Source organism: Tenrec ecaudatus, chromosome X, assembly GCF_050624435.1.
Source record: "Tenrec ecaudatus isolate mTenEca1 chromosome X, mTenEca1.hap1, whole genome shotgun sequence".
Lineage (NCBI taxonomy): Eukaryota > Metazoa > Chordata > Mammalia > Afrosoricida > Tenrecidae > Tenrec > Tenrec ecaudatus.
This window is the reverse complement of record NC_134548.1, coordinates 162,356,225-162,382,514: the sequence shown is the minus strand read 5'-3', so window position 1 is coordinate 162,382,514 and position 26,290 is coordinate 162,356,225. Positions and strand designations below refer to the sequence as shown.

The 26,290-nt window shown below is 43.8% G+C and overlaps 1 protein-coding gene across 12 annotated transcripts in view; it reads right to left on the bottom strand.

Moving 5' to 3' along the window:
* FMR1 (fragile X messenger ribonucleoprotein 1) overlaps positions 1 to 21,891 on the bottom strand; it is a 40,984-nt gene extending 19,093 nt beyond the window's left edge. For 5 of the 12 annotated variants that reach the window (XM_075538112.1, XM_075538111.1, XM_075538113.1 and 2 more), the window contains exons 1-8: positions 21,609 to 21,888; positions 19,017 to 19,095; positions 8,091 to 8,143; positions 4,131 to 4,224; positions 2,301 to 2,372; positions 1,891 to 2,039; positions 709 to 802; positions 507 to 623 (exon numbers count right to left, since the gene is read on the bottom strand). In XM_075538112.1, coding sequence (XP_075394227.1) covers positions 507 to 623; positions 709 to 802; positions 1,891 to 2,039; positions 2,301 to 2,372; positions 4,131 to 4,224; positions 8,091 to 8,143; positions 19,017 to 19,095; positions 21,609 to 21,625 — 675 coding nt within the window. In that variant the 5' untranslated portion in view covers positions 21,626 to 21,888. Of the gene's footprint in view, positions 1 to 506; positions 624 to 708; positions 803 to 1,890; positions 2,040 to 2,300; positions 2,373 to 4,130; positions 4,225 to 8,090; positions 8,144 to 19,016; positions 19,096 to 21,608 lie in introns of all 12 variants that reach the window. The other 7 variants (XM_075538122.1, XM_075538121.1, XM_075538117.1 and 4 more) reach the window with 5 other exon arrangements.
* Between the last annotated feature and the right edge of the window lie 4,399 nt (positions 21,892 to 26,290).

The window sequence follows — 26,290 nt, the reverse complement described above, 5'->3', positions numbered from 1 at the left end:
GAAAATAAATGCATGGTGATGGAAATTATTGGAGGATTAATAAAAGTAGATAAAATGCACCTTAAGAGACGAAATAGTAAGTTAGGGAAATAGCCTCTGGCAGGAATCTGAAGACAGGAGTTTTAAAGAGTGACAACCCATTAGAATGAAGAAGTTCTACACCCTTTTAAACAGAGATAAACATACAGAATGAGAGGACTATGATTAGATAGTTCAATACTCTCTAGTACTTTAATGATTACATGTTCTATATGGAAGAAATATCGCCTCTTTTTATTAGCAGTTTGGACAAATTTCTAGTAAAAGTCAACCGACCAGAAGTCCTGGAAGATATACAGCTAGCTGACTGCTTAATTTTGACACATCTGGCATGGAAACTTTAGTATGATTACGTACATTTTCCAAAAATAGGGAACCGCTAAGTAACAGTGACTCAAGGACCAAGTGCCCACTACTTATCATCATCCTAGATGGCCTTATAAGCAGCCCTCTGGAAAACGACATACCTCCAGCTGCTTGCTGGCTTCTTCATTTCTCAGTATCAGGGACAACTTAGTGCGCAGACTCCGAAAATGCATGTCAATCAGCATGTGTGCTCGTTTAGAGGTGACTTCGCTGATGGACTAAGTAATTTAAATTTACAAGGTTATTATCCAAGCATATCTTCCAGTTGAATGCCACCAAAGCAAACACCTGAACACCACTCACCAAAATGACAAGCTGGTAGCTTTCGGGATCATAGGTTACAGAAAAGGCGCCAACTGCCTTTTTAAAGTCCTTATGTGCCGATTCTTTGGCACACCTAGAAAGAAAAAAAAAACCCAGCTAAGAGAAAGGTTTACCAACCACATGCAGAAAAGATTCATCTTTAACACTCATATATTTCAATATTTCAATTTATTTATGTAAGATGTACCATTTCATTTCCATTTAAAAATGGATTCCATTTCTTTTCTGGAGATTGATTAACTCTTCAGATACTCTGCAGGACCTAGCAATTACTATTTTAGAAAAGAAGGGTAGGTGTGGTTATTTAATTTCCTAATTTCTGTTTTAGGTGGTCTTAAGATTACCAAAGACATGTTGTTGAGGAAAACCATTCTTCCCTGCAGGCTTCCTGGTGTCGCGGACAGATGAAAAGTAATTTGTTTTCTGGAATATACTGTTGAAAACTGTGAGGGAAGTTACAGACTACCTGAGTTTGATCGGTTGTCTCCTTTTTAAGACAGCAAAACCACTGAACAATTAAACAAAGAGAAGGTGATGCCACAATTACAAACACACAATCTTGAGAAGCTAAAAGCAGAATTTCTATGTCATGTAAACGTGAATTTAATGCTCATCTAAAGCGTAACATGTCCACACCAAACTTAAACTACCTGCTGGATGAAATCACTAAAAGCAACAGTAAATCTCTCTTTCTCTAGAAAAGGCTTTTGAAGCATACTCTGCAATCCAGGTTTTTAAAATGGAGAATTACCTTTGTGGATTCTTTAGCTCTAATTTAGTTCTGAAAATAATAGCTAAAAGGCAATAAGAAAACCAATCTGGAGAAATCTTCTTTGCCTATAATTTGGTTTGTGGCTTATGATAAAATTATATCAGATATTCACTATAGCACTTTGAAATGGAGAAAGGCAATGAGCAAGTTTGTGTAGTAAACAAATGCACGTGGTGTACATTTACTCAAGTTGGTTGAAACATGTAAAATTACAGAACGGAAAAAAGGCTACACATTGCTTTCTTTCTCCAAATTTACTTCTGCAAAGCAAAGCATTTTGGCCAAAACAAACTGAACTTCAAAACCTATCAGTGTCACTTTGAAGTGTATGTCTTTTTAAAACCACCGGTCACTTGCAGGTTCACTTTATTTCTTGAGCACCAACTCACATTTGTCTTAAGTCTTCTGGCACATCCAGTTTGATCTTATGGAAAGTGTCCTTGGTGGCAGGTTTGCTGGGATTCACTGATCGCAGGCGGTCAATTGTCACAATTTCATTGTAAGTAGCATCGCATGCTGCATACTCTATCACGTAAAACTGACAGAAATAAAAAATGTCATCCCGAACCATTTTGAAACCAGAGTGACATACTAAACTTAGTTATTTGGAACTAAATTCTTAGGAGGAAATATTTAATCAAGCACTGTTTAATCAACTGAGCTGAAACACATGAAACATACTGAACAGAGAGAGAAAACATCGAATACTAAAATGCCTCCAATCAGTTCTGGCTTTAACACCTGGGCTTAGAAAAGGGAATTCGGTAGAAAGAAAAATGTGCAATGAGCATTTTCCTACCTCACCCTTTATCATCCTCACTTTAGCTAGCCACCAACAGCAAGGCTCTTTTTCATTTGCTCTGGAATAAACCTACACAAAAATGGCGAGAGAATATTTCATGGTTAACATTACTTTGAAATCCACAGACAGCCAAAGCATGCTAAGAATTCAGTAAAATTCCCCTGGGTCTTCCCTCCCACTAGATCGGACCCCTTTACAGCTACCCAGACCCAAAGGCAGCCTCAATTGGGGAGTTCCCTGGAAAGGCACTTTCCTTCTCTGCCTTAGCATGAGCTGAGCAGGAATAAGTACTCAGAATATGAATGCTCAATAAAGGCCGACCATTCATAAATATGAGCATACCTCCTTGTGAGCTGGGAAGTACAGCTACACTGTACAAACTTTTTTTTTGTTTGACTCTTATAAGCAAATAAACTCATTGGATGTTATTGATGCTGGCCAACTAGAAGCAGGCTGCTAGGTCAGTGAAGGGTAAGAGCACAGCCCACTCAGGTCTTGAAGAACACCACGCTGGCCTCTATGTCTCCTGGCCATTCAGTGGACCGTCCCTTAGTCACGTTGGTCTTTGGTCCTTTCACCACTAAAATGGACAGCACCAATGCTGGCCATCCTCCAACTGCCCAAAGCAGCTGCCCTGCCGAATCTGCAGTGGTTCTTCTAACCAATCTCTCTGCTGACCACTGTTATGAATGTGTAGCAGGGACATCTTTATTGTGAAGACACCAGTCATCTCCAGGAGAATTTAGGCAAACAAAACGTGGAGGGGCCTCAGATCCCATCAGCAGCAATTGTTTCCTTAGGGTCCTTTCCAGAACCATCCCCAGCTTCAGACACTGAGGTCTGGAGGTCAAGGTACCTGCTCTGAGTCCTACATCCCCTTCCACCCTCAGACTTCAGAAAACTGATGGCAGGTGCCCAGTACCACTTGTGCCTTACCTGCACAAATGTCTACTTAGTTGCTACCTGCATTCCACAAATATTCATGCAATAGAACACTTAATAAGGCATTGCTCTAAATAAGGTGGAGAAAGAAGAAAAACAGCATGGGAAATAGGAGCAAGGTGAGAGGGGGAGACTAGCCAGGGTGAGCAGGAACATAATCATGAACCTGGTGCTCTGCAAAATGTGGTGGTGCTCCAAAGAAAATCAATGGCACAAGATGAACTTGTAAAATGGGCTCTTCAAAATATAAAGGCACATTTGCTATTTAAAGAATTCAAGGACACAGCTATGTTAGAAAGCAAGAGATTTTCAGTCCTTAGTCAAAGTATTTTCCTAATCCATTCTGATGAAAAGAGGGCCACAGCTGTAACTGAAGACTATATTACTCAAACAAAGATTCAGAGATTGATGGGGAAAAAGCAGTACCAGTGAGCAGAGAAAATCAGCACTACACTTTCAAAAATGGGTCAAGTATTATTGAAAACGCCCAGGTTAAACATTATATATCACTTAAGTTATTATCAAGATTGCTCAGTTAAAAGCAAGAGCCTGGGGGTGCTTTAAGCATACGACTGCTAACAGAAAGGCCAGCAGTTCAAACCCATAGGCTACTGAAGAGGGTAGAGAGAGACACACACATGGCAGTCTGCTTCCAAAAGGATGACAACCCAGGGTGCAGCTCTACTGTCTTACAAGCTCATCAAGTGTGGAAATCAATTCAAAGCCATGGCTTTTGGAGGGCATTCCATAGCACATGCCAACCCGTGCTGTAATACTCAAGGTAACTGTGAACAGCGTTAAAACGGGGTGTGAAAATGGAACAAGGCAAATTCAACAGCCCCTATACCTTCACTGCTGAATAGCTTCATAGCAGGATCAACTTACCTCAACTTCATCACTTTCATTTATATCTTTATTATAACCTACAGGTGGTGGGAATCGCACATCGTGGAATGGGATCTGCCTCTCAGGTTGCCAGCTGAAAATAAGCACACAGACTATTACTGAACAAGCTTTAGGTGGTCACCTAAAACAACAGCTGCACCTCCAATGATGTTTTGTGAAGCTGGAGCCCCGGTGTGCTGGTTTTAAAGCAGCAGACATTTTAATTGCACAGCAGTCTGGGAGGCGTTCCACTTAGGATACTTCCCTCAACACAACAAATCAACTGAACTGTTCTCCAATCAGGCCAACTCCGAGAATTCTAATTGTAAAACTACCAAAGCAAAGGGACTTCCACATTTATGTTAATGATGTTAGTTCCACCAGTTAGTGACACCATCGGTGTACTTTTACTTGCAACAGAAATTTACCCACATTCCATGGCCACAGCAATGGGTCCAACATGCTCTGGGGTTCCCAAGCAAAACAGGGCAGTCAACACAGTAACAACTTACAACTCACTTTTGCCCCTTTAAATTTGAGATCCCACGAGGTGGTCAAGTCTCACCATAGGTGGCTGGCTGCGGAGCAGTGCGATGCCCCAGCATGCACTGGGCTGGCAGAGGCTCAGAAAACCACTGAACTGGCGAAGCCTGTCTATAGCAGTTCAGTAAGTTGCCTTTTGCTTTTTATTTTTAATGATATGGGACAATTTTGAAAGAAAATCAAATTACTCTTTAACATAACAAAGACACAAAAGGTTAATAATCTGCAAACGAGCCACAGGGGCGTCTGCTGCTGGAGCAGTCACTCCCAGGGGGCGTTTTACCAGCAAATAGCAACTCTTGGCCTGTGCATAATGTTCCTGTCCTGCGCAAGGGTTTTCTTAGTTAAATCTTAGCAAGTTGTCAAAGCATTTGGTGGTGCTGCTGCTGTTTCAAAGAGCCTTCTGTTTATCACAAGGCAGGTAATTCACCCAAAATTGGTGCCAATCCAGACAGTGGTAAAGTGGTACTGACCCCATTCCTCCGTGTTGCTGTGCAGGCAGACTGCATTTGACTGTGATTCACTTCATTGTACTTTGCAGTTATCACACATTTACAGATGGAAAGGCTGTGCTAACTCTGCTTCAAGCAAGTCTACCAGTGTGGTGTGTTCCATGTTGGTCATTTTCACAACATTCCCTAATACTATTGCACACTAACAGATGAGTCTAGTATCAACTTCTGCATGTACTGAACCCCCCCCCCCCAAACTAGGTGTGACTTGCTTTGTGGAGATGTTCACTCTGTCGGGGTGATCTGGAATGGAACCCACAATCTCACCAAGGTCTGCCAGTACAGAGTTAAAACCAGTAAAACTTTTAAAAGATGTCTTTACTTCATTAAAGCCTTTGTGTACTTACTAAAGATCTGTGACTTTTAACCTAAGTTACCAATTGATAGCTAAATTTCATCTGTAAAGCCTTGTAATACCAAATAGGTGTTTTGTATTCCTCTGTATTTTGTTTTGGTTCCAAAAAGAATTAGACATTCTCATTCTTGAATGTAGAGACAAAAATACATATTGGAAAATGCGAAATATGGAAGGGAAAAGTGCTTCTAAAGGAAACTGGTTTTTGACCAACAGAAGTTTCCTTTTGATTGAAAGGATATGAAGGGAAAATAGAGTTCATAGTTCTATTACTAGGAAGCACTGTTGCCAATAGAACGAACAAAAGAAAACAAGACAATGGCACACACACACATTACAGCGCAAAACTTGGGTAAGTACCCATCATCAACTCCTGGGGATATTCGAAACCAACAAACCCAGTACTTTAACTTAAACCTGCTCCAGGAATACAAGGACAAACAACAGCCCTTCTATTCCCAGCATGACAGAAAGCTTGAAGAAAACCTTTCACACAGGTATGGTCCAGGAGATGAGGAAGTTGAAAGCTCAGATGATCTTAGGTTTACAGTGGAAATCTAACTGGAAACGTGTCTTAAAAATCAGTGTTTAAACAAGCCCCGTTCTTGAAAAACAGAGAGGAAATGAGTGTTTGCTAATACTTTAGATCAACGGTTCTCAACCTGAGTTGTGACTCCTTTGGGGGATGAACGACCCTTTCACAAGGATCGCCCGATTCATAACAGAAGCAAAATCACAGTTATGAAGTAGCAACGAAAATAATTTTATGGTTGGGGGTTCACCACAACATGAACATTAAAGGGTGGCATTAGATGAAGGATTATAGGAGACCGGAGAGAGTGGGAAGCAGAGAACTCTGCCTTTATGGCAAACATGGGGTTTACCTAGTGACAGGAGTAAGCAGTTAAGAGTGCAAGTACAAGGAAAACAACTACTCTCCAGGTCAATGAGGACTCCTTCTTTAGAGGTATGACATCTAGCGGCTTGTATGTTGTTAAGTGTATAGCCAAATGTCCACCAAGACTCAAATCAGCAGACACATTCTAGAACATTTATAGCTCTATGATTCATAGAAATAGATTCTCTATATTCTATTGCATTCTATTCTATGCACGGTATTGAAATTTGTACTGGGGTCTGACACTATGAGTTGAGAACTGGCAACAAGGCAGGGCATTTTAAATCCTTTCATCTCTGTCATCCTAAGCATGTCACTAGTTTGTTCTGTTGGTGACTAAGAATCTGCTCACAGAATGAAAAATGCACTCTATTCTACAATTTACATACCATACAATTCATCCATTTAAAATATATAATTCAATTGTTTTAGTGTATTACAGATATATAAAACCATAGCATTTAATTTTAAAACATTTTCATGACTTCAAAAAGAAACCTAGTATCCTTTAGCTATCACCACTTAATCTCCCCTTCCACTAGTTGTAAGCAGTCTGCCCGTGTATACAGATTTGTGAGCTGCTTTAAATATACCATTGATTTTCTTTGTATACAAAATCCAAAATATTTCAACTGCTGGAAAGACATCAGATTTCACTGAAATCCTAGGATCATGATCAAATCTATATTTTGCCCACAGAGTCTTCAGAATTTCCAATGGCTACCATGAAAATAGCCTGTATCCAAATCAAGTTTTGTCACAAGGTTTGTCTCCCTTAAAATATGTTAGGTAATGCTCACAGACCTGTCAGTATTTTAATTTTCTCATCTAGCAGAAGAAAGCAAAAAACAAGAAATCAGCTAGTGCTATTATTGATTTTTAAAAGGTGAAATGGATAAAAAAAGGTAGTGGCTGACCATGATTATCTCTAATAAAAAGCACTTGACAACTAAAACAATTAATTTTAGATTTAATGTGGCAAGAATTAAATGGTTTTAACCAAGACCTGCAAACTCCTTCATTTTCATCTTTTAAAAAATGACAATGTAGGGTGGGGAAAAAAAGAACCACAAAAATGGGTGATTTAATGGGATACTGTCACTCATTCGATGCAATGAGCTGTGAAACTACATAGAATGTTTTTCTTTGTATTATATTCCTCAAATCAAAACAAAAAATAAAGATACATAAATATATCAAACAAAAAAGTAAAGTTATAATTACAGGGAAAAAAAGGAAAGAGATCCTTTACCCTCACCCATCAGGTCTAAAAGCTAGTCTGAGTGGCCATGAAAGGAAGAAAAGTAATCATGAAACCGACATGGATTCTTTTGTGGCATGTAAGTTAGTTTCAAACCAAAAAAAATGTAAGTTTTCCTATCTAAGCTTGGGTTTCATAAAAGTGGAATGAGATTTATGGACAGGTGTAGGGGCACTGAGAGACAAGGACCTCTGAGGTCATTAGTAGGAACACTTATTCCAGTGACTTAATGTTGAGTTGCTCAGGAACTTCCTGGTCAGTAACGTGTAGACCCATTCCTGGAAAACACACACTGGACTTTTAATTTCTAAAAAATTGCAGAGTAAAAGAAATAGCTTGTACAAAATATTAAAGAGCCTGAGCATTAAAAGATACATATCAAGACACTTACTTGTTTTCAAAAGCAACTGTTATTGAATCTTCATGAACATCCTTTACAAATGCCTGTAAGAAAAACACCACAGTTAAATTAATATTTCAGTGTTTTTAGCCAAGTTTTATAGAGATGTTCCAGTATGTGTTTGAGAAGAAAAATGGAGCTTCACATGAGTCTGTCATTTGTTGAGGATCACGGTTTTGTTAATCACAATGATGAGGCCTGGTGGCGTTTCTGAGTGTTGGGGGCTGCAAGGTCGGTGGCTCAATAATCCACCAGACACTGTACCAGAGGAATAGGAGGCTGTCTCTTCTTCCAGCCTCAGAAATTCATTGGAAGTGGGTTTGAGATTGGGATGTGCTAATATTTAAGTATACCGATAGTTTAATGAACAACAAAGCAACAAGGTGGTTGGGGTATATGGACTGCTTCCAAGTTCACCATCTCCGAAGAAAAAGAGTAACCTGAAACAGACAGCACCTGTGCTCGGTCCAAGCAGGACAGCCACTCCAGACTAGGACGATTGAAGCCTCCAAAATGGGTGCCAGGGCCATATTGCCAGCCAGGCTGGATCTGCTGCTACCCATCTTTTGCTTCTTAATAAAACATTAGGGGAATAGTAAATGATTAAATAAAACCTCAAATGTATGTCTACACAAGAACATTAATTTTTCTTAATAACCATGCGCTGCAAACGCCACTAAAAAGCCCAATCACCAGAGCGTAATTAAATTCTCAATCTCACAGGCACTTGGGGGAAAAAAGGCAATAAAAAACCCCAGAGGTTCGGCCTTTTACATTTTAGGATAGAATTGCCAGTAATCTTCAGAAACGCATAACAAAAAGCAATAGCTAACTAATAATTCAAGAATTCTTTCATCACCACGCTGTCCTTCATTCGGTAAAAGTCAGTTTCTGGTAGGTGCAGAAAAGGTGGTTTTAGATAATAAGACAAGAGGAGGAAAGCCAAGCAAAGCAAACAAAGCAAGGACTGTCTCTCCTAATTTAGTTTTAAATGACCCCGCAAGATGTAAGCTTCTCGCCCACACTCGCTGTGTGTCTGTCTCTCTCTCTGTCTCTCTCTCCCTTAGTGGCCCCCTGCTGCTCACAGGATTGCTGACAAGCTCTGTCCTTTCCCATACTGGCCAGGCACACCTCTCCAGGGCTAGCAGGTCATGTCTGGGAGTCAGTACTCCAGCCATGCTAAATGAACTGTTTGCCCTTGCCTTCCCCTGCACATCTGAGGCTTTTTTGTACATGCTGTCCCTCTTCCTACACTCCTTCTCACCTTTTTACCTAGCTAATATGCCTACTGGCGTCCAGGTTAGATGTTCAATTTCTCTGTGCTACATCCTCTAGCCACCCCCGGGTCTCTAAACTTGCCTTCTATGTGATTTTTGTCAGGGGCCTGAAGGTGGCAGTAGGGCTTATTTATAGCCATGCTTCAAGCACCTAGCAGGGCAACTGAGAATACGCCCTTCAGCCAGCCACCTTCCGCGGTGGAGTACAGAAACTTCAGGGGCCTTCGTGGGGTGGTGCAGTGTGTTTTGAGTAGGGATGCTCCACTCCAGGTCAGCAGCGGTGGCCCACCAGCAGCTGCTCTATGGAAAAAAGATGATGCTTTCCGCTCCTGTAAAGAATCACAGTCTCAAGAGACCCACTGAAGTAGTTCTACCCTGTACTACAAGGTCACTATGAGTCATAACTAACTCAATGGAAGTGACAGTTTTGAGTAGAAACTCAGGTTCCCTGGGCGGTGAAAGCAGCTAAGCTTCTCTACTATTAGCCCAAAGATTGGTGGTTCAAATCCACCCAGAGATGCCTAGGAAGAAAAGGGCTGGTGATCTGCTCCTGAAAGGTCACAGACTTGAAAATCTTCTAGAATACAGGTCTACTCTAGAGTTGATTACTCTGGAAATTGACTTTGTGGCAACTAATAACTAGCCAACTTAAAGACTGTTCGTAAGTTGGTCTAGTGGAGAAAACGTGTGCTCTTTTTGGCCAAGTGACCAAGAAAGCCAGACAGAAAAATAGGTCCCAACTAAAACCTAAATGTCAAGTAAGAACTACCCAAGGAGACAACAATTCCAGACAGAAAGAACTACATGAATGAACACACAGAGCATTGAGAAACGGCTTGGAACCCCATTGTAATAGAGTTGATTTTAATTCATAAGGACCCTATGAATATCTATGAGTGGAGACAATCTCATCTTTCTCCAAATGTTCACCAACAGATGAATGGATAACCAAAATGCGGTACATACACATTAATACAATGAAAATTATTCAGCCATAAAAAGGCAGCACTGGTAACATGCTACAACATAGATGAATCTGGAGACATTATGCTAAGTGGAAGAAGCCAAACAAAAAGTGACATATATGAGGGGGTCCTCAAAGAGTTCATGGAAAAAACACATGACCTTTACATTCCAGTTTTTCTATAAAGTCTTTGATACCTCCTCATATTGTATGGCTCAATTTATGTGAAATGGCCATAAGAGGCCAATCAGAGAAAACGGCGGATTCCTGGTTGTCAGGGGTTGTCGGGGAGAGGAGGAAGAGGAAGGAGTGGCTGCTAGTAAACATGAGGCTTCATTTTGGAGGGACGATAAAATGTTCTGCAATTAGATAATGGCACACTTTAAAATGGTGGACTTTATGGTATGTGAAATATATCTCAGTTAAAAAGAAACAAAGAACAAAAGAGAGAAAAAAGAACAGTTTGCTGCTGCACAGGAGTTAAGGTTGGAGAATGGGAAGGGTCTAGATTCAAAAGGTGTTGCTATTAGTCAGAACCCACTCACTGGCAGTAAGATTTTTGATATATCCTGCTAAAGAGCCCTGCTGGGCATTGTGGGTTAGGTATTGGACTGCTACCCATAAGGCTGGCAAGCCAAACCTAATAGTCACTCCTTGGAAGCAAGATGAGACTGTCTGCTCCCATGAAGACAACTGCAATGGTTCTCAACCTTCCTAATGCCATGACCTCCTCATGTGTGGTGACCCCCAAACATAAAATGATTTTCATTGCTACTTCATCACTGTAATTTTAATGCTGTTGTGAAATGTAATGTAATCTGATATGCAGGATGTATTTTCATTGTTACAAATTGAATATAATTAGAGCATAGTGATTAATCACAAAACAATGTCATTATAGATTGTGAAATATTTCTAATGACAAGTAAATGAAATTTTGCCTTGAAGCATGGTGTCGTATTGGTAACTGTCTTCACACCAAGTACTCGTAGGTGGGCATATCTGCATGTGGGCGGACCTGCCTGGAGACGGATAGAGGAGTGGTGTCTCAGTTCCTAAGACCATTGGAAAAGTGTTTTCCGATGGGCTTAGGCAACCCCTGTGAAAGGGTCGTTACACACCCCCCCAAAGGGGTCGCAACCCACAGGTTGAGAACCACTGCTCTATTGGGTCGCTATGAACTGGAACTGTAGGAGGATGAATTTTCCCAAGCACAACCCTAACAGATCTACAGTTTAGACTGGTTATTCTGGCTGGGAGGATGGGACTGGAAGCAGAAAAAAACGAGAGACTTTTGAAATATTCCAAGGAGACAGACTATCTCAGGCCTAGAACTAAATAGTTCTCAATGCTGGCTAAGAGGAAAGGGATTTGAGATATGGAGGGAGGAGGTGACAACAAACAATAGGCATTGAGTTAATACTGACTCATTGTGACCCATAGGACAAGGTAGAACTGCTCCAGGGGAGTTTTGAGGCTGTTAATCTTTATAAGAGGTGATGAATCTTTATGAGTCTTATCTTTCTACCACCGACTTAGGTGGGTGGGTTCGACCTACTGACTTTGCAGCTAGCAACTCAACCAATACCTAACCCAGCATGCCAATAGGGCTCCTTTTGAGATATATTCTTAAATTGAAATTAGCAGGTAACAATCATGAGTTGGATAGTGAATCAAACTCTCTCTCTCTCTCTCTGTGTGTGTGTGTGTGTGTGTGTGTGTGTGTGTGTGTAGAGGGGGTTGATGGAGGATACCAACAAGTTTGCTAGCTTGGGTACAGTTGGTGCCTGTTGGAAGCATAGAGCCAAATTTGGATACAAATAACCAATTCCAATACCAGTCATATCTGTATCTCAGTATCTGGCACCATCTTTTAATATATAGCAAATCTTCATTAAGTTAAAATTGATGCAAGCATTTTGGTAAACTAAGCAGACTAGGTTACATTTTCAAAAAGTCTGATATAAAAGGATTCTTTAAAACACAAAACTTCCCAAACATCAAATTCAAAGATATCACTCAAGTAGTAATTAACTCTTCCCAAGAAAAACAGTGGCAGCTGAGGCAGGGCTCCCCAAAAGTTATATGAAAGCTACTTACACAACAGTCTTAGAATTCTTTACTTAAGTGTACCCATTGGCATAGAGTTCATTGAGATTCACAGTGACCCTACAGGACTCCAGGGCTATCTTTATGAAAGCAAGACTGCCACATCTTTCTCCCAAGGAGCTGCTGGAGGCTCCAATCTCAAACCACTTCATTTGGTTAGCAGCCGAACACTGCAGATCAAGTTTAAATGAATCGAAATGAAGCTATTCTGAATGAAAGTTTCTAAGAGCAAGACAGGCTATAATGGTACACAGGTGCGCTGCTATACCCATAGTGGCTCCAGTTGCATCAAGGAGTTAAGATGACACCGCGTGCTTCTGTAAAAATGTATTGCCTCAGAAACCCTGGAAGATCACTGTGAGTAGGAACTGACTTGAAGACAGTGGGTTTTGAGGTATAATTTAATACTACCCATGATGTTTTAGAATATATGTATTTTAAAAGGGTACATCCTTCACTCTTAAGTTCTTACTTTTATATACTATGTCCTAAAAATGTAGGGAAGAACAGACACCCAGCCCCCTCACTTTCTCTCTCTCCAAGCTGGTAAATACCAAATTAAAACTCTGTTTTGGGGGGAGCAGAATCAGATTAGCAACTACAACCAACTCCTATTTGGAGATGGTCTCTTGTTTTTCAAGGGCCAACTTCTGCCTTCATTCTTGTCTAAACTTTTACCATGTTTTGCATGTCTTGTTAGTAAGAAGCATTCGTCCTTACTGTGTATTACAGGCGTCCTCAAACTGCGGCCCACTGAGGACATTTATCCAGGCAACAGGGTGATTTTGCCCCGTTGGTTTTTTACTTCAAAATAAGATGTGCAGTGTGCATAGGGAATTTGTTCATAGTTTTTTTTTTAAGTAGAACAGCCCCTGTGGGTTTCTGAGACTGTTAACACTTTATAGGATTAGAAAGTCTCATCTTTCTTCTGAGAAGCAGTAGGTAGTTTTAAACTACTGTACTTGTATAACCCACTACACCACCAGGACAATCGTTTTAAAAAACACACACTATCTGTTTTGCACATTAATGATGTATGTCTGGCAATCACAAACACTGACTAGCAGACCCCATATGTCTATAGGCCTACTGTTTCACCACCTGAAAGGGAAGAAGGGAGTTGTGGGCCTGAGATGCCTAGGGGCTGGGTGGAGTGAATGAGACCAGCAGGACAGAATGCTGCCCTGCTGGTCCAGCATACCTACAGGGGGCTAAGGTGTAGACAGTAAAAACAGGTATCCTGAAGGTGACTCACCCTCAAGGAAGGAAACAGGACCCTGAGGTCTGAGCCCAGCCCTGAGGGACAGGGCAAACAGGCTGTGGCCAGGAACCCTAAGGCAGGACACATCAGTTGGCCCCAAAGGCCACATCAGTTGGCCAGCACCTACCTACCTAGCTCCTTACCCTGGCTTCCCATAAGCCCTCTCCTTAGGAAGGCAGAGGTGAGGGTGGGGCAGGCTACCTGGGGGATGTTAGTGGCCAGCAGCAGCTGAATTTGAAGAACAAGGGCAGTGTCAGAGCACACTCTATATGATGTACTCTCATGGGAACTTGGAGGCACAAGGCTGCAAGAGCAACCCCAGATCCTGACAAAACTACCACAGATATTTGGGGGCATTGAGGGGATGAGCCAGAGTCACCTATTCTGAAAATAATACAGGGTGGCTGGAAGGAGAGGAAACAAGAATGAGAAGGTGGGCAGTGAGAAATAAGAAGTTGATATAATACACAATAAGAGCCAAATGCTCCTTACTACCAAGCCAGGCAAGCACTGTAAAAGTTTAGACAAGGACGAAGGCAGAAGTAACGGCCCTTCTTGATGATTGAAAAAAAATCATCTCCAAGTAGGGCTCTTGGTTGTAGTTGCCAATCTGACCCCACTCCCCCAAAGCAGAGTTTTAATTTGGTACTCGCCATCTTGTAAAGACCCAGGCTAGGCAAGATTGGGCGGCCCTCTTGTTCAGGTCAGGGAGGGGTGGCAGTGATGGATTACATGTGACTTCAGCAGGATCCTGGTGGGATAGTCACCAGACAGGTGACAGGAGTGAGGTGATGTGATCATCTGCCATTTTCACATAACCACCTAGTCTTTGGAACCTAAGCATGTCAGCCAATAAAAGCTTGTCACAGCTGGGGAAGAACTGCTGTAACATCTAGCCAATAGTATTGACACTGTCTGAAAGTGAGTGGTCCACCATAGTAGCCACTGGTCACATATGGTTATTTCCATGTAAATTTTAAAAATCTAAGAAAATTAAAACTCTGTCTTGCAGTCACACTGGCCACAGCTCAAGTTCTCAGCAGCCACAAGTGACTGACTATAGTGGGCAGCAGTGCAAGAGAAGTTTTCCATCAGCACAGAAAGGTCTAGTACCCAGCACTGATTTAAAGCACTTAAAAATCATGGTGATTGCGTTCAGAATCACCTTAAAAGCACTCTAAAAGTCAGCCTCATTACTCACTGCTATATTTTGACTTATTTTTCTATTTGCCAAAAGCAATGATTGTACAACTTAATCATACTCATTCACCATTCGTCTATTTCCCCAAATCAATTCCCTGAAAGAAGCCCTGCAACTGAAAGTGCTTCACCAGGTCTGAAAATACACCTGGGTGTGAGGGTCAGGCAGGGTCTGAGGAATGGCACAGCCTCGGCTCATCTGTCCACAGCTATGGGAGCAAATGCTTCAAAATCAGTTTTTTAAAAATTATTTTATTAGGGGCTCAGACAACTCTTATCACAATCCATACATACATCAATTGTGTCAAGCACATTTGTACATTCATTGGCCTCATCATTCTCAAAACATTTGCTCTCCACCTAAGCCCCTGGCATCAGCTCATTTTCCCCTCCCTCCCTCATGAATCCTTGATAACTTATAAATTATTTTGTCCTATCTTGCCCTGTCATCTCCCTTCAACCACTTCTGTTGTTTGACTCACACCTTGACTGAATACTGAAGGCAGTGACACAGTCTTGTCTCTGCTTTCATCAGTGGAATGAAAAGGAGGGAGAGAAGCCTTGCGGGTTGTGGACCTATGACCAGGTCTGCCTCCAGGTGCTACCACAGGATCCTGTCCCCTCCACCTCCAGGGTGCTGCCTCTCCTACCCGGCTCCCTCCCATAGCCAACATTGGCAACCCTGCTCTCAGGTCACCTGCAAAGCACCTCTCCCCAGCAGTTCAGAGCACCCCACTCGGCTGTAACCCCTAGCAATCTAAGCCACGTCCAGCAAAATTGGTGTTTAGGACGAAAATAGGCTGTTTTGAGGTGCAGTGGGGACTCTAATGGGTGTCCGTATGCTTAGGGCTGAAGAGTTCTTCTGGGTTACATGTTGGGCTACTAACCATAAAATCAGTAGTTGAGGTCCACGAGAAAGATGAGGCTATTCTGTAAAGATTCACAGCCTCAGAAACCCACAAGAGCAAGTCAGCTCTACTCTGCCCTATAGGATTTCTATACATTGAAATTGACACAATAGTGGTGTCCTGAGTGAGTGCCTAGCGCAGAGTCCGAGGTGGCACCAATGAGGACTATTCAGCTGTTAACAAAAAGGTTGGCATTATTAATCCATTCAGTGGTGCCCCAGAAGAAAGGCTTGGCAAGCTACTTCCTTAAGACTAGGCCACTGGAAAGCCTCCAGAGCTTCTACTCTGACACGCATAGGGTCCTTCTGCGCCAGTCAACTTGCCTAACACAATGCCTGGTATAAAGCTGGTCCTAAATAAACAAGTGCTAATGCAGAGAGGCCAGGGAACCCTGGTGCACTGCCTGGTAAACACTGGACTGCTCACCGCAAGGGCAGTGCTCAAACCTAACAGCCACTCCTCAGGAGACAAGTGCAGCTGTCTGCTCCCATAAGGAGTCACAAAGCCGCAGGAACCCTCTCTAGGTACATAAGGAGTTGGAATTAACGCCATAGCCATGGGTTGAAGTCTTAATGCAGAGGGAAGTACATTTTTACCAGACAGAACCACTGATGCTCTAGCATTTTGTAAAGTTACACTACCACCACCCACCAAATTTATTTTTAAATTGAGATAGGGAAAAAGCATGTTACCACAAAGTTATTAAATACTGAATGACAATTTAGATTCTTTGAAAGAAAAAAAGTCATGGTAAAAATTTCTGGGATCTGAGAAAAGTGGCAAAATGCAGTTAAAAACAGACAAGCTCCTCAGTGAGTATGTGCTGAGGTGGGTGAAGATAAACAGGAAAACAGGAACCACTCTGGAATTCCCAACTAACTGGCCAGTGGACCCAAGAAGCAAGCACAAAATTAGGCTTACCCAACTTCAGAATGATGAGTTATCCAATTGCAACACTGCTGTCCACAAGACAATAGGCAGTCTTCCTCTCCCAATATATTCCACACCCCCAACTTACTTAGTAGTACATAATCTCAATTGTGAGCCCTTAGTCTCAGTGTGAGCACCTGGCCACCAATACACTTGGCCAGTACCCAGCCACTCAGTGGAGACAGTGCCGGCAGCACTGATGAGGAAACGAGCCACTTCACATATAAAGCACCTTATTACTTGGTCCCCCTTTGTATGGAGGCTGGACATGAGCTGTGGTGTGGGTACTAAGTGCACATATTATGAATGAGGTTCATTGCACTTTTCTGTTCACTGACTCCCTTCAACTGTTCATTTCAATCTTATTTGCATCCCATTTCCCATGTCTCCATCTTCTGCGGATTTTCTTTTTGAGGGTATTACACAGGTTTTCCCTAACTAGAATTGTTTTAGCACTACACTGGATTGTGAACAACAAATTCTAAGATACTTTCAAGTCTTTCTGCTTTGCATTGACTCGAGTCAATGCAGAAACAGAGCAAACAATAAAATGGCGCTTTCTTTTGCTTCTGTGCATGTGGAGTAGCTTTGGAGTGCTTCAGTTAAGCACTCCCAAGGCAACCACTGCACATGGCACAGGTTGGTCAAAGACTTCTAAAGTGATTTTTCATGAACAGACCATTCACAGGAAGAATTTACAAAGAAGAATGTCAAGTTGCAAGAGTAAAAAATAATAAAATAAATCTCAGAACCCCACAGGGGCAGTTTCTAGGATCACCATAAATCGACATCAACTTAATGGCAGTGAGTTTGAGTTCTTTGGTTTTGGGTATCGTGTCCACAGTAAAAAATGGCACTAAAAGCTACAACTGTAGTTATAGATGGCTGTTTATATATATATATATATATATAATAACTGATGCAATCGGATGCCACAATGAAATTTCAAGATGAGGGAGAAATCACATTCAAGTCATTTCTGAGCTAAATTCCACCATTTCAGGAAGTCAGACTGATTTCAAACCCTTAATAGTTTGGTGACACTAGGCACTCGCTTCTCTGGACAACAAATGAGATTGGAGGATTAAATAGATTAAGGAAGAAAAACACCTAGAACAGTGTCTGGCACCCAGCAAGCACTCGACAATTGAGCAGTGAGCCAACACAGTGAGCATAGCCCACTAGCGAGCACCAGGGATTTACTCAAACCTTCTACCTCTGAGGTCTGCTTTCGCCTCATCGTCCGGAGGCTAGCTAGCAGGAGCCCGAGGGAGACTGGAATGTGGAGGTGGAAAGTACACAGTGCAAAGGGGGCGGATAACCATGCTTTCAAAGATAGTAAATTCTAAGGTTATTTAGACAAAGGAGGAAGGAAAATGCCTGAAAAATCCGCTTCCTTGCATACACCGATATGCAAAGCTAGTACTGGTGAATTGAGCAAATCACTCACGAAGAGTCCCTTAGGCAAGTGTATCTGTAGTAAAAGTGATTGCTAGTGGGCAATGTAATTAAAACGGCATTTTAGACCACTTCTTTCTTAAAAGTCTTCCTCCAATTGTTCATTTCATCATATGTAGCTGCAAGCTATAGTTAAAATATTCACCAAATGGAGGTCTCTCAACTCAGATACCAAACTTAACATTTTAAAATATTTTAAAATATTAATGTCACAATAAGAGCATAATCAAGCACCATTTCACCATATGACAAGGGATCAGGTATCAGTCACCATCCTTTCAGAGAAATTAGAGGTTTTGCATCGCATGCTGCCAAGATATGAGGTGCAAACACTAGTCATCTGAAGGTATGTCCGTGTAATTGCACTGGAGCAAAGCACACTTTACTTCTAAAATGGAGTTGAGTACTTAACCAATCTCCACACATCCAAACACTTGGTCCAAAGAAAACTACACTTGGTGTGGCAAGATGTCTTTACAATTAAATTGCATTTCAACATTATTCCCTTAGAAAATGCTGTATAAAGATTGTGTGAGGTCTATTTCAGAGTGTTTTGAATCTTAAGTAATGCAAGGGTCTAGACATGGTACTGACCCAAAGTCAAAGAGTGAACCGAGGATAAAAGTAGTGTCTGTGGTAATTATAGTCATTGAACTTTGCAATGTTTCAGAAACAGCATGAGCGAAAATGTAGAAGGGAACTGGGGCGATGTGAGTGTCTATCTAGGCTGGGTGGCTATGTGAATTCGCAGTCCTGACCATGAGCTATTTTCTAGAGAACGAATAAAATGTTCACTAGCATATACTCTACCAAGTTTATACTGTGAGACTGGAGCACGGGCTCAAAAGGTGGAGACTTGTCCTTCACAATCTTGGTGACTCTGGTAGGCCTGTAAGAGTACGGATTCAATTATAACAAGAACATTTGATTTGTTTAGCATTTAAAGGACTTTTTAAAAGAAATCAATCTGATTAATCAAGTCCCCCCTTTTCATAAATGCAGCACACTTCTCTACAGCAGTTCATTTTTATTGGTCTTCATTTCCTATCTTTCCTGTCCATCCTACCAGATATGACAAGCAATTCAACTGACCTTTGCTCTGCTTTTATAACTCAGAGCAATATTATGTTACAGAAACACTTAAACTTTTCACTATAGAAATTTTTTTAACCAGCAGAGATGAGTTGAGGTTTTCATTAAAACAACAAACAAAACTTCTTCATTAAATTCAAGATGTCTCTGGATTATGTCCCCATTCCTAACTGGCCCAATTTACCCTTCAGAGTCCAATTAAAAGTCCAATTTGTCTTTAAAGTTGGAAGAGTTTGATACAGGTCTAGCATACAGTGTATTTTCTATGCATAAAAACCATTAGAGAACTACAGACAAATACTAACATTTTAAAACACATTACAATAATAAAAAATGAGTTGATGCACATTGTAAAGTAGTGCAGCACCTCAAATTCGTAATAAATAGGCTTTTTCAGGGCAGAGGATTCCTTGTACTTCAGATGGATGGCTGTGGCCTCGAAACTGCCTGTTGATACAACAGAAACTTCTCTGCACTCATTTGTTCAAGTTCTAATTTTCCTCTGAAAGAACTAAGTGATACCCTTTTTTTTTTGCCTGTTTGTTTTAATTCACCCTCCAGTTTAGTCACTTGGTTAAAAAAGAAAAGCAAGAAAGGGACCTTAAGGGCATTTCTTATATGCAAGTCCCTTTGCAAGCAAAATCAGTGGAGCAAAGCCCATATTGCTGGAAGTGAACAATAAATCCCTCAAGACCAGGATGTGCTACTTTTCTCCTATGGCAAGCAAATCCTCCTAAAAGATCCAAGTCTAGTATAAGCTGCCATTGTAGATCCATTAAATACTACTGCTCAGCCATTAGTCCTGGCTTGCATATTATAGCTGTCCCCCCGATATAGGACCCAAATCTCAGATCTAGGAAACAAAATTCTTCTACACAAACCATTTGCAATCACAGCTTGCAGAAATAAATGCAGCCACAATTTTTGGTCACAGGGTCAATCGTCCCATTTTAATATCAGAGAGATTCTGTGAAGAACAAAAAGCCTAAGTTAACTTTCACCTCCCAGTATAGACAACAGGCTCATCATCCTTGTTGCCTCTGTTGGCACTCTCTAGTCATTTATGAGGTATTGATCCCCAAGTGCCTTCATAAATCTGTTAAGAAGCTAATGTGCTCAGTAGTTAAGCCAATGGTTTCAGTCCTCGGAGCCGGACAAGTCCCATTCGAAACCATAGAGTTATTCTATAATTTTAGCAACATGTTGGCCAATGGCCCCACTTCCTGCCATGTGCACCTTCTACTGGCAATAATACTGTAGAGTACCTGTAGTAAGGTAGTGGGCTCTTACTTCCAGAAGTTACCCAGACCTCCAAGGGGGAAGAATTTATAGACTGCTCTAGTACATTCATACCAACGAACGCACTACTGAGCCATCACAAGATGATCTTTCGTCATCTCCTTTGTACGATGGAAGCTATCAGGTACTCTGCATAGATGCGACTTCCACAAGAGAAACCACCAGCCAAACCAAGGCAGCCTAGGTAAGACCACCGCGGAGCAGTCCACTGCCAGATTAAGCCATGCAAAGGGAAGATCGCCAAATACCTAGGCTTACAGCAGAGAACAAATATACCCAAACACTCCGTTCTTAAAATTCCTTAGTAATAATAAACTCTCGATTCATTTGCTGAAGTTACGTGGCACATATTCCAGTCTTTGGGGCCTTCGAGAAAGAAAAAAAATTGTTGTGAGTAGTAGGAGCAGTATTTCTGATTCTGTCCAGGTTTTTAAAAAAATTGAGGTAAGGAGGGCGAAGGGGGATTGCGGGGAGAAGCACGAAGCTTAAGGATTACCAACTTCTAGAGTGCTCGCGTGGCCCCACTATGTGAGGGTCTTTCCGGAACTTTGGAGTGTCTTCTAAGAAGGCACAAAGACAGAGAGCCCCATCCAGCCCAGATGCCATTGTCATGCGGTCCCAATGACCGCTCGGGACCACCCTGGCTTTACACCTCGCTAGAAGGCGCGGCGCCCTCTCAAGTCCCCATCCGGCCCCTGGAGAGCGACGCCTGAGGGGACCTGCCCCTCTTGGGCGCCGGGCCTCCCCGGCAGGGGCCCCCCGCAGCAGGCCAAGTTGGCGGGCGGGCGGGCAGGCGCTGGGACGGCGGCCCGGCCTTCCCGCCGCGCTACCTGCACCGCCCTAGTCCTCCCGGCTCGCGGCGCCCCTCCCACCGCGCCGGGCCTCAGGAGCTGCTCAGGCCCCGCGGTTCTGCCCCACGCGGCCGCCGCCCGACCCCAGGCTCGCGTCCCGCCGAGGCCGCGCCAAGAGGGAGGGCGGGGAGGACGAGGACGGGCCTGCCAGCAATAGTACCTTGTAGAAAGCGCCATTGGAACCCCGCACCTCCACCACCAGCTCCTCCATCTTCTCGCCGCCCCTGCTCGCGCCGGGAGCCCGCCCCCGGGAGGTGGGCTGCAGGCGCTCCAGGCCCAGCCGCCGCCGCCGCCGCGCTCCTGCACGCCCCCCGGCAGCGGCGCAGCAGTCACCGCCGCCGCTTGCGCTCGCCGTCTGCTCGCCGCCCGCTCTGAGGCGGCCCCTCACCGGAAGTGAAACCGAAACGGAGCCCAGCGCCTGACTGAGGAGAAACGGCGAGCGCCGGGCAGATCCGCGTGTAAACAGTGGAGCCGCGTCACGTGACCTGCGCCGCCCCTCCCCCCTGGCTCGGCCCCTCGGCCCCGCCCTTTCCCTCCGCGCGGCCCGGGAGCGCGCGCCTGCGCGCTGACGGGGCCCGACCCCGCGCCTGGACGGACGTTGGGTGCGCGGGCTTGGCGTCTGCGCGGGGGAGGACAGGGCGCGGGAAGGCGGCCTTCGCTAGGGCGTGCGGGCCCGGGCGCTGAGGCCGGGCGGGGCGGGCTGGAAGCGTGGGAATTGACCCCGGTGAGCGCTTGCCGCTTCGCAGCCCCCTGGCCCAAGGGGCGAGACGCTGCCTCATTGTGCTTCGCCTTTTTCTTTCTTTTTTTTTGTTTTTAAGCAGCGCAGTGGCTTCTTGAGCGGGAGGTGGAGTGGGTACAAGAATAATGAGGAATTCCATTGGGATGCATCGCCTATTCTGTCTGAAATGGCATGAGGCGGGGGCCTCCTTTGTAATGGTCACACCAGTTGCCACTGTTCCTCAAGTCACCTCCAACCAGCACATTTTAGCTTTTGCCCTCCAACCCAGCACAGACCCACATGTACCCGTCTCCTCAATTACGTTTCCTACTTTAGTTTGACATGCTTATGAAGAAAGAGAAAATCTGGGCTATTTTCTAGACAGTTCGTTTCTACCCCATACTCTATGCCCACGTCGGCCAAGAGGGCAAGGGAGCGCTCTTTCTGCAGGGGTCCTACAGGATCTCTTCTTACAACTTACCGCCTTTGCTCCCTGCAGTATAACAAAAGTAAACCTTTTCTCTTCCCTGTGTCTCCACCCCTCTGGGCAAGGTTCCCTTTGGAGCGCTGGTATTCAATGGAAAAGTTTCTTGAATGCCTCTTATTTGGTGCCCTGGAGTCAGCTCCGCCCACATAGTGACCTTCTGAACCACAGAGCTAAAGGCTGTCTGGTCCTGTGTCATCCTCATAAGCATTCCTATGCTTGAGCAGACACTTGTCTCCGTTCATCTAGCAAGGATCATGATGTCCTTCTCCAGGGACTGACGGAGCTTTCTACAGTACATATCCAAAGTTAGCGAAAAGTCTTGCCACCCCCGCCTCTAAGGAACATCTGGCTGTATCTCTTCCAAGACATTTGTTTGCAATTCTCACAGTCCTTGGTACCAGTAGTCCTTGGTACCAGTAGTCTTCACCAACACCGTAATTCAAAAGCATCAACTCTTTAGCCTTTTTTTTCTTTTTAAATAAAGTTTTATTGAAAACAGCCATTCATGATCACTTTCTTTTTCTTGTAATCATTTTATTAGGGGATCATACAACGCTTATCACAATCCATACATACATCAATTGTGTAAAGCACATTTGAACATTCATTGCCCTTATCATTCTCAAAACATTTGCTCTCCACTTAAGCCCCTGGCATCAGCTCCTCATTTTCCCCTCCATCCCCATTCCCCCCTCCCTCCTGAACCCTTGATAATTTATAAATTATTATTTTGTTATATCTTGTACTTACTATAAGACATCTCCCTTCACCCACTTTTCTGTTGTCCATCCCCCAAAGAGGAGGTTATACGTAGCTCCTTGTAATCAGTTCCCCCTTTCTACGCCACCTTCCCTCTACCCTCCTGGTATTGCCACTCTCACCACTGGTCCTGAAGGGATCATCCACCCTTGGTTCCCTGTGTTTCCAGTTCCTATCTGAACCAGTGTACACCCTCTGGTCCAGCCAGATTTGTAAAGTAGAATTGGGATCATGACAGTGGGGGAGGAGGAAGCGTTTAGGAACTAGAGGAAAGTTATACGTTTCATCGTTGCTACACTGCACCCTGACTGGCTCATCTCCTTCCCGAAACCCTTCCATAAGGGGATGTCCTATTGCCTACAGATAGGCTTTGGGTCTCCTCTCCGCACTCCCTCTCATTCACAATGATGTGCCAAAGGTGCTAATAACCAAGAGGTTGCTGGTTCAGAGACACTTGCACTTCCATATTTCAGCAACAAGCTGGTGATCTGGTCCCGTGATGGTGACAAACGAGAAAACGGAGTGAGGCTATTCTATCTGATCACATGGGGTTGCTATGAGTTGATCGCACCTACTGTGAGGCACCTCACCACAACCACATCTGTGTACTGGCAATACATTGGTGAGCAATACCAAAAATAAAACTGCCCGCACGGAGCTTGAAAAAAGCAAACACCAAGACCATGGCCACTGAGTTGATTTCAATTCTTGGTGACCCCATACGCTGCAGAGGAGAACCGTGCTCCCTAGACTTTGCAAAGCTGTGAGCTTTCAGAAGATTGCCAGGTCATTTCTCCATGGTACTTCTGGGTGGATCTGAGCCACCAGCCTTGTAGGTGGTAGTCAATTGTTTCACTGCTGATGGATATAAATCAAATTATTATTAGAAAAGGAGATGTGTCGTTGCAACTGTGATGTGGGCTATGAGGAATGAGTGCTTCAACAGTAGTGGGACATGGCCCAGTCTGCAGCAAGAAGAACAAGGTCGAAGAAGGGGCAATGAGTCCGGAAGTAATGTGAGGGGATAAGAGTTAACTGGCATGTGGGGGAAGTGGGGTGATCTACACCAGAGAGATGGCCAAGAATGAGAGGCATGGTTGGCAGTACCGCCTCCCTTCCAACCCCACTTTGAGCCAGAGCATCTAGATGCATGCTGGGTGGGGTTCTAACCTTAGAGCAGCAGCTCAGAAATCACACTCCTGAGGCCACGGGAAACAGGAACAACCGCTCAAACAAGAGAGAAGAGATAAAGACTCCAGGGAGAGAACCTCACCATAGGCTGGACTGGAGCAGCAGAGCAGTCACCCGCCCTAAAGAAGATCAGCACGATTATCCCGTCCACTTGTAGCAGCTTGTTCCATTTGTCCAGCGCTTTCCCGGTGTCAGCCCTTCACAGCCAACTTTCCTACCAGCCACATGCTTCATGCCCCACCAGCAATAATGTCCCCTGAGCACCGCCAGCTGAATTATTCTGAGCTAGTCATTGTCCCACAGCTGCAGAGAGTGGAGTTAATTTTGTGCCTCACGTCTCAAGACAATGTCATCAGGAGGCCTTCAAGGCCCCTGTCATGTCAAAGTGATTTTCTATTATGTTTCCTCTTCTCTCTCAATGCCCACTTGCATTCTTCTATCACTTGCTTGCCATGAGCTATGCTCACTTAAGGCCTGTAGTGTTTGGGGCCTGCCTTTTACACTGACAAGAGCGTTATTGAAATGTTCATCTCTGTTTCCCACTTTTCTCAGCCAACACTGTGTTTTAGAGCCTCTCTCCAATGGCCAGCTGTACACCGAGTCTGACAATTCCACTCTTTGTCCTTGGACAGATCCACAGTGATGGCCAGCAAGGTTGCTGTCAACTCCCCAATGCTGACCACACTGGAATGAAACCCCCAGGGAATGTACTGATGAATCTTGGGGAAATTTTCTTGTCTGTTCCTGTCGAACTTTGTACAAACAGTCTGTTTCTTTATCACACTCTCTGTGGGGCTAAGTACATACCAAATGACTTACCTGCAATGAGGAACAGTGCTGGAATTGCTGGTTTACATTTTTTTCCCTCTCAATAGAGTATGAGTTTCTTCAGGACAGGAAAGACACTTTCTTTTTTAAAGAGCCCAACAACAAAGGCCCCTTTTCTTGTGAGTTAGGGGCAGGTTTACAAAGCAGGGCATCTGTTCGACATCATGCCCTTTTGGATGCGTCTTATTCATTGCAATCCTCTCAGTGTACCTTGACTGATTCCACTTCCTCCCTGCATTCCCATTTCCATTTCTTCTTCTCGAGGAGCCCTCAGAACTTTGGCCTTGGGTAAATACTGCCCTTCTGATCCTCAAAGGTCGGAGTACCTCACAAGCGCTATTATTCCCCTTATGAGTCTGTTGGCCTGAAAACTGAGCCATGACAGTGAACGACGTCCGAGTTCTCTTTGTGCCGTATACCTAAAGGGCTGTGATTTAGCGTTGTCCACTTGCCTGTGTGTTTCAACTTCGCTCTGATGGTTAGCTCTTGCAATGTTTCCTGTCAAGATATAAAGCAGTTCCTTTCAAGACAGTCCAACTGGCTTCAAACCTGAGCCCTGCTCAAGAGTCTGCTCCCCCCATGTTGCTCCCTCTCCCCATTAAGGGCAGCCCTTGCTCCCAATAAATATCTCTGGGCTTGCTCCCTCACACTTTGCAAGTACCAACCCCTCAGCAAACGCTTTCAGAGACCGCAAGCTATTTCTACCACTGTCACTGGTAACTCCCTGGTCCAAGCCCCATCCTCTCTCACCTGGGCTACTTCACTGACCTCGCGAGGCTCCCTGCAGCCACTCTCGTACACTCTTGTCTATTCTCGCCACAGAAGATAAAAGTAACCCTGTTCAAGTGTCCCTCAAGTC